We start from the raw sequence: 12,552 nt of genomic DNA on the forward strand, positions 1-12,552 counted from the left end.
GCAATATATCGCCTTGCTTATAGTATCGCAATATATCAGGATATATCGTATCGTGACCCCTCTGTCATGATATGTATCGCATCGCCAAATTCTTGCCAATACACAGCCCTAGTCGTAATAGCAGCATTTTGGGTCATATAGTGTATTTCCAGATATTCTCACAACTAAACACAAGAACTGTTGAAAAACCACAGAAGAAGAGAGTTCATTAACTATACACACTCACATTTTACAGTACAGAAATCATTAGCATTACATGTTAGAGATATTTGAGTCATTTTGAAGTGGTGTTCTGATTAACCAACATCTCAGCTTTGAAAGAGCTCAGTTTGAAGTGTTTACATCTGACATTACCGATGAGCTAAAGGCTAATCTACCAGCCAAGAACAAATAAATTTCTGCAGCGTTAAAAGAACTCACAGCTCCAATATTTTACATGTAAATGCTGTTTCATAGACCTTTACACTGGTGTAAATTTGATATTATTACAGATCCTTTATGAAGAATTCTGTCAGTATTTGCAAATGCACATAGCAGTAACAGCTAAGTGGAGTACTTCTGTCACAGCTTGGGGTATTTCCTGCAGGAATTTCACAAGATTTCCGTTAAATTAACCATGTAATGTAAAAATGAAAGCAGATAAAGGTTTAAATAACATTGTTTGAAGGTCTGAACAGGATTCCACTTTGGTCTTAGCTGCATTCAGAGTAGCTTGTCAGTATGATCAGACAAACTCCTTTTCTCCAAAGTGAGGTTGTCCAAAGGGCTACACAGAACAGGCAGGGTGCTAAGTGTTCATAGCTCTTTCCACAGAACCGCACTTCAAAATGAACGAGTCCAAAGGAGTCGCAGGTGTTTTAAATCACCATAATCTGCTTGGCCCCAGCAGCCAATCTGTTCAGCAGACTTACTTTAAAAGTGGCGAATGCATCTGAGGCTATGTCAAATGTGGACATTTCAACATATCTGAAGAAGTCGTAGAACTGCTCTGACCACAGTGTGATTTTAGCCAGAGGTTCATGTCTGATGCATTCCCTCAGCATGATACCGCAGTTCAGGGCAATGTCTGGAGACTCGTACCTGCAGAAAACAGCAGCATTAAAACAAGAAATGATCATTTGGCAGATGCATCTGTCTTGTTTTAAGTAAGCCCATCATCTATAGAGTATTTATGTATACAAACCTGCTGCATACTGGGCTGTCTGATAGTGGAAAATCTATTTTAATTATGTTATTGTTGAGCAGGTAATCCAGCAACCCTACAGAGCAAACTAAAGGTGTTCTCATCAAATCCAAAGTTCAGTGCAGCTTTAGAGAAGCACTCATTAATACCAATGAATGGAAATTAGGGTCACAACTACAAAGGCTTAATCCAGTGTGCTAACACTGCTGCTGCTAATCCAACAAAAATCTGTAACTACACAAATGTAGTTTCTCCATTAAAGTGCCTATGAAATTAAAATGTTGAATGCATCGTTTAGGGTTATTATTAACATATTGCAAATAAATAAATAAAAAAAATCACTGCTAAGATAAATATTTGTCGAGATACGTGAATAAATAGGAAGTGATGTCACAGGGGAATGTCTGAACGTAAACAGTGTTGCCACAATGGCTAACAACACAAACTGAAGAAAAGAACCAGATGTTTCTTTAGATTATTTAGAGTCACGATCTGAGATAAAGAAAAGCCAGAGTTCAATAATAATAATATTGTTTCAATAAATTAAAAACAGGGATTTTCTTTTCTTAAAGAGTTCCCCTCTGATGTCACTTCCTGTTTCACTTTAACTGAGCCAAATTCAAAGGAAAAGGTGCCAGTTATGTGACAAAATAAGTAAAATGATGTTTTTTGTCAAGTTTCTTAAATATAAATTTGTTTTCTTTGACTTTTTGTATTGAAAGGAGATGCATGCCACAGGCACTTTATGTCTCTGCTTTTTGATTATATTAATTAGGTTTCATATTTTTTGCTCAACTAGTAGTTTAATAAATAATGAAATCACCTGCAGGATTATTCTGTTGTCTTACCCTTTAAGCAGCATGAAGAGGATATTCTGCTGGGTACAAAGATACTCTACAGTTGGTGTCCGGGTGCCGATCTGGCGCCTCAGGATGTTGTTGAAGATCTGTGCTACGTCTTTTTTACCCTGATGGAAACAAAATAACACATCAAGTTCAAGAAAAACCGATTTTAATAGAAAATAGTGACTATCTTAAAAATACACTTCCTACACAGCAACTAAGAAGTGGAAAACCAAGACACAACTTGAAGTGTAACTGTAGTGTCCTGATACAAACAACTGGATTGATAAAACATGAAAAGAAAACAAAACATGCTTTCCCCTCTGCAGTTATACTATACATACAAGCTAATCTTAGCTTCATACAGACATAAAAAAAACACAATAGGCACTTTCAGAGAGCAGCAACCTTTTTTATAGCTGCTCTGCCTGTGGAGGAAGTTCCTCTTTTTAGTGTTTGTACAGCAGAAACTGCAGCTGATTACAGCTCAACAAATTCCTTCAGGATTTGTTTTAGCTTCGGCTTGAGTGATTTGGTGATCAGGTTAAACAAATATGCAAAATCTGGTCCTTTCAACAAAGGTGCACTGTGACTGAACAAGTATACAAGCTTGATCCAAAGTGGTTTCTCTCCTCAGAGACCTCTTTCTTGCTTTGACAAAAAAGCACAAACATTTGCATGCAACTGATGAAAAAAGTGTTTGTTAAAGGGATCCCTGATTAGTTGTAACATTAGACTTTATTTGATAAACATTTATTTTAACTGTAAAATAAAGACTGTAAAAATACTGTAGTAGGCTGTTTAGTTTTGTAAATTTTTAAAAATATATTTTAACACGGATGGAGCCATTTTATTTACACGCAAAGCATTCTGGGTAAATGATGATGTGGATAGGTCCTCGGTCTGAGCGAGCTATATCCACCCTGAAGGTTAATCTGGGACAATATCTGACGATTGACTCTTTTAAATGAAACCAGAGAGCGTTGACAGAGAGGAGAAGGTAGAAATGACTCAGCCTGTTACTGAAAATATGGATGGAGGACAACAGAGCTGCTTCATGGAAGAAGAACCTCAGCTTAGCCTGTTTGCCTTCGCGCTAGCCCTCACGCTATATTGCCTTATATGTATTAGCTCAGCGCTAGCACGACAAACAAGCTAAACTGAGGTCCTCCATCCATATTTTCAGTTGAAGCTGAGTCATTTTTGTGTTCCCCTCACTGTCATGTGGATGGAGGACCTCAGTGATGAGAGGAGAATGTGTAGCGCTGAGCTAATACATATATATGGTGATAACGTTGGGGCTAACGCTAAAGCTAACAGGCTAAGCTGAGGTTCTTCTTCCATGAAGCAGCTCTGTTGTCCTCCATCCATATTTTCAGTTACAGGCTGAGTCATTTCTACCTTCTCCTCTCTGTCAACGCTCTCTGGTTTCATTTAAAAGAGTCAATCGTCAGATATTGTCCAAGATTAACCTTCAGGGTGGATATAGCTCGCTCACACCGAGGACCTATCCACGTCATCATTTACCCAGAATGCTTTGCATGCAAATAAAATAGCCCCATCTGTATAATATATTTTTAAAGTTTTAGTTTAAAAATTATAAAAACTAAACATCCTACAATATTTTTACAGTCTTTATTTTACAGTTAAAATATATGTTTATCATATAAAGTCTAATGTTACAACTAATCAGGGATCCCTTTAATTAATCATTTTTTAATTGGTAACATATTCCACGTAATTTCCATAAAAGCAAACAGCTTGATCTTTCATCGGGACGTTTGTTTCAGCAGATTGCAGTCTGTTTTTTGTTTTTATTAAGACAAAAAGCTGAAGGTGAACCGTCTGTTCATCCAGAGCTATGACATCCAAAACATTGTCTCATCACACTCCTGAATTTAGTTTTTACTTTACTCTCAAGTTCTTCACAGATCTAGTTCTCTAAGAGCAAAAAAAGTTATAGTGTCACGTGCAAACAAGGGAAAAACGAGAAATAATTTCCACTCAAAATATGTTGCAAACCACTTTATAAAGTCTTCAAACTGCTTCTTCTGCTTGAGCTCCCTGACATTTTTCTACTGTACACCAGTTTGGTGTTGTTTCAAAACCATCAACTGATTTTAAAAGCCCCTTAATGGTCAAGCTCTGTCATTTATAATGTCATCACTCCACATTACCAGTCCTCTATGATCCCAGAATTCAAATTTACTTGCAGTTCTGTGAATCAGTGAGGCAGAGCCTTTATTTATCAGGCTGTTCTACTGTGGAACCAGATCCCAGTCCAGGTTTGTGAGTCTGTCATCCTCGCTGCGTTTAAGGCCAATCCTCAAGCCCATCTTTTTAAAACAAGTTTTTATGCTTTATTTTAATGATTTTTAACAGTGTTTAACTTCAAACTGTTGCAAACTACAGCGGTCAGGTTCAAAGGCAACGAAATAAATAAAAACCAAACAGATGTCACGTCAGATGAATGTGTTAACTATAAAAATCATCTGCCAGTCTAGCTCTCTTCTGTTCTGCACTTTGTAACAGTTTTTTTCCAACAGAGTATTAAATAAGGAAGTCGGTGCTCTTACAACACCATGACTAACGTATCATAAGGTGACTCAGGGACGCCTGAAGCAGCACTTCCACACAGCATCCTGACATGCTGCACAGGGATGTGACTTTATGTATGTGGGTAATCATGAACTATCCTCCAAGAGAGGGATGCCTCTGTGTTATAAAAACAGTTCATTTCCTCTGCTTTCAGGCTTTTTTGGGTCAAAACTTCTCTTTTCTGGTCTCACCTCAAAGTCAATGAGCTGCAGGTCAGCTATCAGGGTGCTGAGTAAACCACTGTTGTAGAGCTCCTGGGCGAGCTGAGCGACTGCCTCTGTCTGAGGCTCTTTTTCATTCGTCCCGTAGAGGATCTCCTTCATGGCCACCAGGCTTTTTGACACCTCCTCCGCAGCCTGCAGGAATACAGGTATCAGCTAAGAGACGCAGCAGAAACCAGTGTCCTTTAACTCTTCTTTACTTACAAACAAAACAAAAACCCTTCAAAATGATTGATGAGATACAATTAGCCAGTTACAAATCTGACTGTGTAAGTTACTGCTCGATGACACTGAAAACTGCTTGTCCAGAAGAATCGACCCGTTTGTTCAGCTGAACATGATACCAATGCTGAGCAAGTCTGCAGAATTTCAGAGTGGAAAGTTAGAAGAAAACAAGTTTGTTTGTTTGTGTTTGTTTGTATAGAACCAATACATTCTCTGTAGAAATACAGTACAAATCCAAAGTTTAGTCACTTTGTTTCATTAAAACAATAAATTGTCATGTTTGTCAGAAATGACAGTGTTTGTTTTCCTGTAAAAATAATTTAACCACTCTTTTGCAATGGGTTGGTGCAACACCTCGGGGTACTTTGCCTCAGTGCAATACTCTCACCGACTTTTGGGTGAAAACAACTTATCCACGTTGACTGACAGGAAATACAGCTACTGAGAGTGTTTGGTAATAAAATGTTTAATAAGACAGCCTGCTTTAAAACATTGAAGCTTTTCAGCGCCCAAATATTTTAACCTGTCAGAAAATAATTATTAATTGTTACTGGTTTATACAGGTAAACTTACACAAATATTGTCCTGATGCATTTCAGTAATCCAGGTAAAAAATCAAAAGGAAAAAATTGTATAGGTCTTCTGGACGGGTTCTTCTCTAATGAAACGTTTCGTCTCTCCTCCAAGAGACTTCTTCAGTCTGAGAGTTTCAGGCAAAATTTTGCCTTCTTTTTTTACACAAATATTGATTAAAGTTCATAGGACTGAACAAACAATGCTACACCTTTAGCCCTTTGGATCGCTTTTTGTCATCTCTTAATAGGGCTGGGCGATATGGCCCAAAAATCTCTGATGTTTTTTATCTCAAATTCAATTTTAATTGATTTTGTTTCCCGGTTAACAGAGTGCCTCTGTTCCAGGTTTTGAAACAGATTTTTTTGTACTCCTGCTTTTTGTATCAAGAGCCTTCAAACAGATTTCGCAGTGAGGTGTTTGTTGCTCCAAGTCTGAGGTTGTAAAAATTAACCAGTTCCAGAAAACTGAAGAAACAGTACCTTTTTGAGAAGTAGATCCTCTCTGCTAGCTGCCACAGTCATGTCATGTAGCAAATGTCTTCAGGGACAGGTGGGGTGACCTCTGAACTACAGAAGCCCCAAAGAGTGTATTGGTGAGAAAAAAAATCTAAATTTTCCCAAAATAAAATCTTTATAAATTGCAAATACGAATTAATCAATTAAATTGATTTATCGTCCAGCCCTATCGCTTAATAATCTTCAATAATTAATTAATACGGCACGGTGGCTCAGTTGGTAGAGCTGATGCCTCTCAGCGAGAAGGTTGCTGGATCAAATCCCAGCCCAGGGACCTTTCTGAGTAGAGTTTGCATGTTCTCTCTGTGCATGCGTGGGTTCTCTTCGAGGTACTCCAGCTTCCTCCCACAGACCAAAAACATGACTGTTAGGTTCAATAACTCTAAATTGTCACTAGGTGTGAGAGAGAGAGTGAATGCAAACTTTAAACCTGATAAACCCAACAATACAATGTCCTGTAATCTACTTTGATTCGAACAAAAACAGATCATTAAAACTTTTGTTAAAAACCAAACAAACAAGAGTACTACATACAGCACATTATAAACCCATCATCAAGCTATTATACAGCAATGTATGGTAATGGCCTGGAAAAAAATTGCGATATGTGTAAGAGTATTTGGATTAGGGTTGGGCGATATTGGCAAAAAAATTAATCACAATTAATTGTGGTATTTAGCCGATAACGATTAATTTGACGATTAATCCCCTGGAGTCTCTGGACACCCTTATGTCCTGGTCACATGACCAATTTAGTGGGAAAAATTTGCTCTTCAAAAAAATCTGTTCCAAATTGTCAAAATTACAGACTTTGAACTATACATCAAATTTTTAATTATGTTGATAGATAAATCAATTTCAGAATTTATTTATTTTTTTATGTTCGTCATATTTGAAGTGGAGAGGAGCACCAAGAGGACTGACCGGGGAAATCTCCAGTCAGTCCGCCTGGTGGCATTAATCGTATTAATCGTCAAGTGCCAAAAAAATAATCGATTAATGTTTTTCTGACGATTAATTGCACACTTTACGATTATGCCTAACCCTAATTTGGATTTTAAAAAGTGTTACGTTTTATTTTATGGCTTTGTTACCATTGCTAACCATTTTCTGACCACTGTTTGTCGTTAAAGATTATTATTATTATTATTATTATTATTATTAGGGATTAAATGCTGGAGCTGAAACAGGCAATATGCAGGTTTGCACCAAAATAGAACAAAATATCTACCATCTACAAACTAAAACCAAAAGTGGCGTATCATGAACAGAAACAAATATTTAAACATTCATCACCATATTTATAGATGAAAGTCCCTGCTTTAGCTCCTAAAAGTTGAGCATCGGTTGTAGTTTTGTGAAGAATTCGCCCTACCTTTTCTGCCTTTTTATCAGAGATGTCATGCTTCTCAAGCACGGTCATGCTGTCCTTCAGGTGCTTGACGATGTCCGCCGGTGACTTGTGGGACTTGCCAAAGGGGAAAGGCATGGCGGAGCGTTACCACGAGCGACCAGGCAGCGGACTGTCCACCTGATGAAAGAAATGTAAAAATAATAAATCTCAGTCTCATCTATGCGTCACCACTTAGAGCAGATCTGATTTATCAGACACTAAATATTTTATTCAAACCAAAAAATATATATATACAGCAGCAGCAAGTCCTCATATAAAATTGTGTTTCATCAGAAAAAGAAGCAGCTGCTGATTTTTAAAACCTGTTTAATGTAGAGAATAAAATGCATTTATGGAAAGGTGGTGAATATTTTATAACCTGTGCACGTCACTTCTACATCTGGGGCCTCATGTATGAATAGTGCGTCGCTTTCATACTGAAAGTTGCATTACCAACAAAATTCAATAAATGCAGACAAACAAAGTTTCAACTGTGGGTAAGCATGTTTCTAAACATCTTTACATCCCAATTTATATGGAATAATAGAGCACAGTTGCAGGTGCTACTTGGACCACCCTGTCCCTGTCCCTTCCCATAAATAAACAATAAAGCCTTGCAGTCAAGGTGTGGGGGAACTCGATACATCTGGGCATCCTATGGATGAGGCCGTCTTATACAGCTGGCAGGAGACGGCTCAGGAATGACTGTGAAACACCCAATCTGTCAGCCAGCTCCCTCTGAAAGGCTCCGATTGCAAGGACCCCCAGCATCTGAGACCAGGATCTGAGGATCTGAACCGAGACCAGCACTCGAACACCTCCTAGTTCTCCTCTCTGCTTGGACCAGCTCGCTCTGGGAACTTTAAATTAGATAATGAGCCAAGCATCACTGTGTGTCTGCAGGTCAGCGTGTTCCTCGAAAACACATTCACTCCCAATTAGGGTGCATTGATAAATCGACCGGCTCATTTATATAGATACCAATTTCCCTTATTTTGGGAGATCAGACGATACTTAGATGAGGTCGGTGGAAAAGATTAGCTTCTCATCTGTCTCCAGAAAGGTCTGAAAATCAACCGCTGTCCCTTTTTGCTCTGCTGTGAGCACTCCCTAATGTCCAAGTAAAACAAGATTGTATTGTTTCAAGGGTATTGTTCAGTGACTTTCAATGAAATAAGATTGGACCATTGAAGGTATTGTGATTGTATAACACCTGACAGTGTCAGCCATTTAAAAATAATTGGAATTGGCCAAAATTGGAATCAAGCGGCTTTTTAAAGATCGTGATCGGTCAGAAACCTGCAATCGGTACACTCTTACTCCCAACTATTGGTGATGTCCTCCAACAGCACCAAACACACAATCATTCCTCAATGACACAAGACTTTATTCAGCTGTTTATGGCCATGTGTCATTTTCTACACATTACTGACCCTAGGAATCATCACGTGACTGATGCCGACTCAAAACTGTTTTCTTTTCTTAGTGCGATTGGGTGTGTTCTTTAGACAGGTTACTTGCATCGGCTGTTTGTGCACCTCACAAGCATGCGTTCTCAGATGTGTTTACAACTACATGTGGCAAAAATAAGTAAAACTTTACAGTTTACATTATTGTTACAATCAATTATAAGGTGTTACATGCTGTGTTTGAGTTTAAATGGCATTAAGTTCATATGGCAGCTTTAAACCATAAATGCTCAAACTCATGAGAAAACATCACGTTTAGAAAACAAATGGAGTCAAAGTGTGTTTAGTCAGGTTTTCAGTAGGGTTGGGCATAATCGTATTGTGTGCAATTAATCGTCAGAAAAACATTAATCGATTATTTTTTGGCACATGACGATTAATACGATTAATGCCACCAGGCAGATTGACTGGTAATTTCCACGTTCAGTCTGGTCGGTGATCCTCTCCACTTCAAATATGACGAACATAAAAAAAATAAATTCTGAAATTGATTTATCTATCAACACAATTTAAAATTTGATGTACAGCCTGAAGTCTGTAATTTTGACAATTTGGAACAGATTTTTATGAAGAGCAAATCTTTCCCACTAAATTGGTCATGAGACCAGGACATAAGGGTGTTCAGGGACTCCAGGGCATTAATCGCCAAATTAATCGTTATCGGCTAAATACCACAATTAATCGTGATTAATTTTTTTGCCAATATCGCCCAACCCTGGTTTTCAGCACTGTGTAGTTTGATACAGGTGACTGGAAGTTTGTGTGGAGGTAAGCACAGTTAAGGACAGTTCAGGACCAGTTAGCATGTTAGTTACGCACTTCAACACATTTGTTTATTTTTTATACATTCCCAACGTGTGTGTGGATTAGAACAGGGATTCCCAACCAGGGATTACAGGAGGTATATGGAACAATTTCCCAGGTGTTTAAAAAAATAAAATAAAAATAGGACTGAGATACTGTATGTAGTAGGGTTGGGCATAATCGTATAGTGTGCAATTAATTGTCAGAAAAACATTAATCGATTATTTTTTGGCACTTAACGATTAATACGATTAATGCCACCAGTTAGTCCGCTCGGTGCTCCTCTCCGCTTCAAATATGACGAACATTTAAACAAAAGTTTGTAATTTATTTATCTATCAACACAATTTAAGATTGGTGTATAGCCTGAAGTCTGTAATTTTGACACAATTTGGAACAGATTTTAATGAAGAGCAAATCTTTCCCACTAAATTGGTCATGTGACTAGGACATAAGACTGTCCAGGGACTCCACAGGATTAATCATCAAATTAATTGTTATTGGCTAAATACCACAATTAATCGTGATTAATTTTTTTTGCCAATATCGCCCAACCCTAATACTGTAGGGCCCTATGATTTTCACAATGCGAAAAATGCAAACGGAATCACGAAACTGACACAAAATGGAATCCTGTATAAAATGCGAAATCTCAGAATTTGCTCATTTGGGGTATTTGATGTATTTTGGACACTGCTGCTTCCTGCACCTGCCATTACCTGGTTTATTTATTCACTTTCAAGGCAACGTATTTACCTTCATGTTTAATTTGAGCTGAAAAAAATAAAATGCCTGAGAGTTAAACGGTCTAGGGCATTAAATAATGATAATAATATATACTCCTTATGAATGCTCCTGGCCCTTATTTGTGTCTTTAAACACATCTTCATTAAGAAGGCAGGATTGTAAAACATCTGATGCTTCAATTATTAATGTTTGCACCAAACAGTAATCATTATCAGGTTAAGATGAAAACACCAGACATTAAAAGGCACAAACCTTTTGTTTTAATATGATCATTTAGCTTCTAAACCCAAACCCCTGAAGCATCCTGACACTTATATCACGTCTTGGCAGGAAGTCCAGATCTACAGAGCAATGCTGGAGTCAGAAAAATAAACTAAAGCAGCAGCCCAGCGTGAGGTGAAAGTCTTCCATTTCTACATTTACATATGCGATGCGTCATAAAACTTGGTCTCACTGACGACCTGACCTGTGCACTCGGCTGCCTGCATCCTCGCTAAACCAGACACACCTCAACTTAACCAGGTGGCCAAATCCGTCCTTTGCGCAGACTAATGCTCGTTAACGTAGCAAGCAGGCTACAGAAAGGCCTCTCTGCTTCTGGCCAACTTCTGTATCAGTGACGCAAATAGGAAGGCCACACATATGGTAGGTTCACAACCTGCAGGTCACTGCTGCTAACACACAATCACTCCACTACTGATCAAATATGGTGTAACAGAGGAAACTAACAGTTAAAAGAGCATTACTACAACTTTAGAAACTTATATCCTAGTTTGTCTCATTCTGTGTTGTAACTATTGTTTAAAAGCTGCAGATAATGTTCGGATATTGTTATCTAAAATAAATCTGTATAAAAGAGGACACACATTTCAACACACAACATGATTTTGAATAGAACTCAACAACACAAATTATTTCCTGTCAACAACCTTTTTTTTATTACCCAAACACCCACACAAATAAAACCCCTATCACAATTAGCAGCACCTGAAAACTACCTTTAGGTAGAACGGAGCAAAAATGTGTTGTTTAAAGTGTAAACATGTAACTAATAACAATATCGCCCAAATAAAAAGACACAAACTGCGTGACAATAACATGGAAAACAAGGCCTAAACTGCTTAAAAATTTAGGTTGGACAGATCAAAGTGTTGTGAGTCGTGTGATAGCAGAAAAAATACAACCCATTATGTTGAGAAATAAATATAGCCATTTTGGTCAAACCTTAAAAATAACTGTAATATTAATAAACCATGTAATATTGCAAGATGTCACACTCAAGAATACGAGCTGCGAATGACTCTCAGCTACTACCACATCTGATTTTTGCTCAGTATCTGTAAAACTGATTGATTCAAAGACAGTTTTTGTCTTGACAATAGCTGAAGCAGTAACTTTGAACTAAGTTCATTCCAATCTATTAGTTATAGGAGGATAGTTAATGATTACTTGCTGAGTTTCATTAAAAGCTGTTTAGTGAGTCATGACGTGAGTGACAGCAGAGTGTAAAACTTTAAAAAGGGAACCTACTGATTTTTCTTTATTGAAACAATATTATTTAACTCTGACTCTTCTTTGTTTTCCTGAGAGTGACTCAGTAATTTAAAGTTACAACACATTCTTCCCTATTTCATCACAGGCGGCTGTGGTGCTGCGTTAGGGCAGCTGACATAGTAGGGGTGTAAGAAAATATCGATACACTGAAATATTGCGATATTTCATTTCCCGATACTGTATCGATATTCTAAAGCCCTGTATCGATTTTTTTATTAAGGTTTAAAATGTCAACTTTCCTGCCAGCCGTTCATTTTTATGTTGTAGTTCAGCCTCTGACCACTAGTTGGCAGCAGTGAGCCAGCCATTTGGCTCCTCCGCCTCTTGAGGTAGAGGCCATTGTTAATGGTGCGTTCACACCAAATGCGATTTCAGCTTCAAAATCGCAGCCAACGCTGAAGTTTGAAGCTTGTGCACTTTAAGGT

The 12,552-nt window shown here is 37.9% G+C and overlaps 1 protein-coding gene across 1 annotated transcript in view; it reads right to left on the bottom strand.

The window, feature by feature from the left end:
* cab39 (calcium binding protein 39) overlaps positions 1-12,552 on the bottom strand; it is a 31,254-nt gene that overhangs the window by 16,479 nt on the left and 2,223 nt on the right. The window contains exons 2-5 of the mRNA XM_014015000.1: positions 7,536-7,691; positions 4,815-4,979; positions 2,032-2,150; positions 912-1,080 (exon numbers count right to left, since the gene is read on the bottom strand). Of these exons, the coding sequence (XP_013870454.1) occupies positions 912-1,080; positions 2,032-2,150; positions 4,815-4,979; positions 7,536-7,649 (567 nt within the window). The 5' untranslated portion in view covers positions 7,650-7,691. The remainder of the gene's footprint in view (positions 1-911; positions 1,081-2,031; positions 2,151-4,814; positions 4,980-7,535; positions 7,692-12,552) is intronic.

This window comes from Austrofundulus limnaeus, unplaced genomic scaffold, assembly GCF_001266775.1.
Source record: "Austrofundulus limnaeus strain Quisiro unplaced genomic scaffold, Austrofundulus_limnaeus-1.0 Scaffold121, whole genome shotgun sequence".
Classification (NCBI taxonomy): domain Eukaryota; kingdom Metazoa; phylum Chordata; class Actinopteri; order Cyprinodontiformes; family Rivulidae; genus Austrofundulus; species Austrofundulus limnaeus.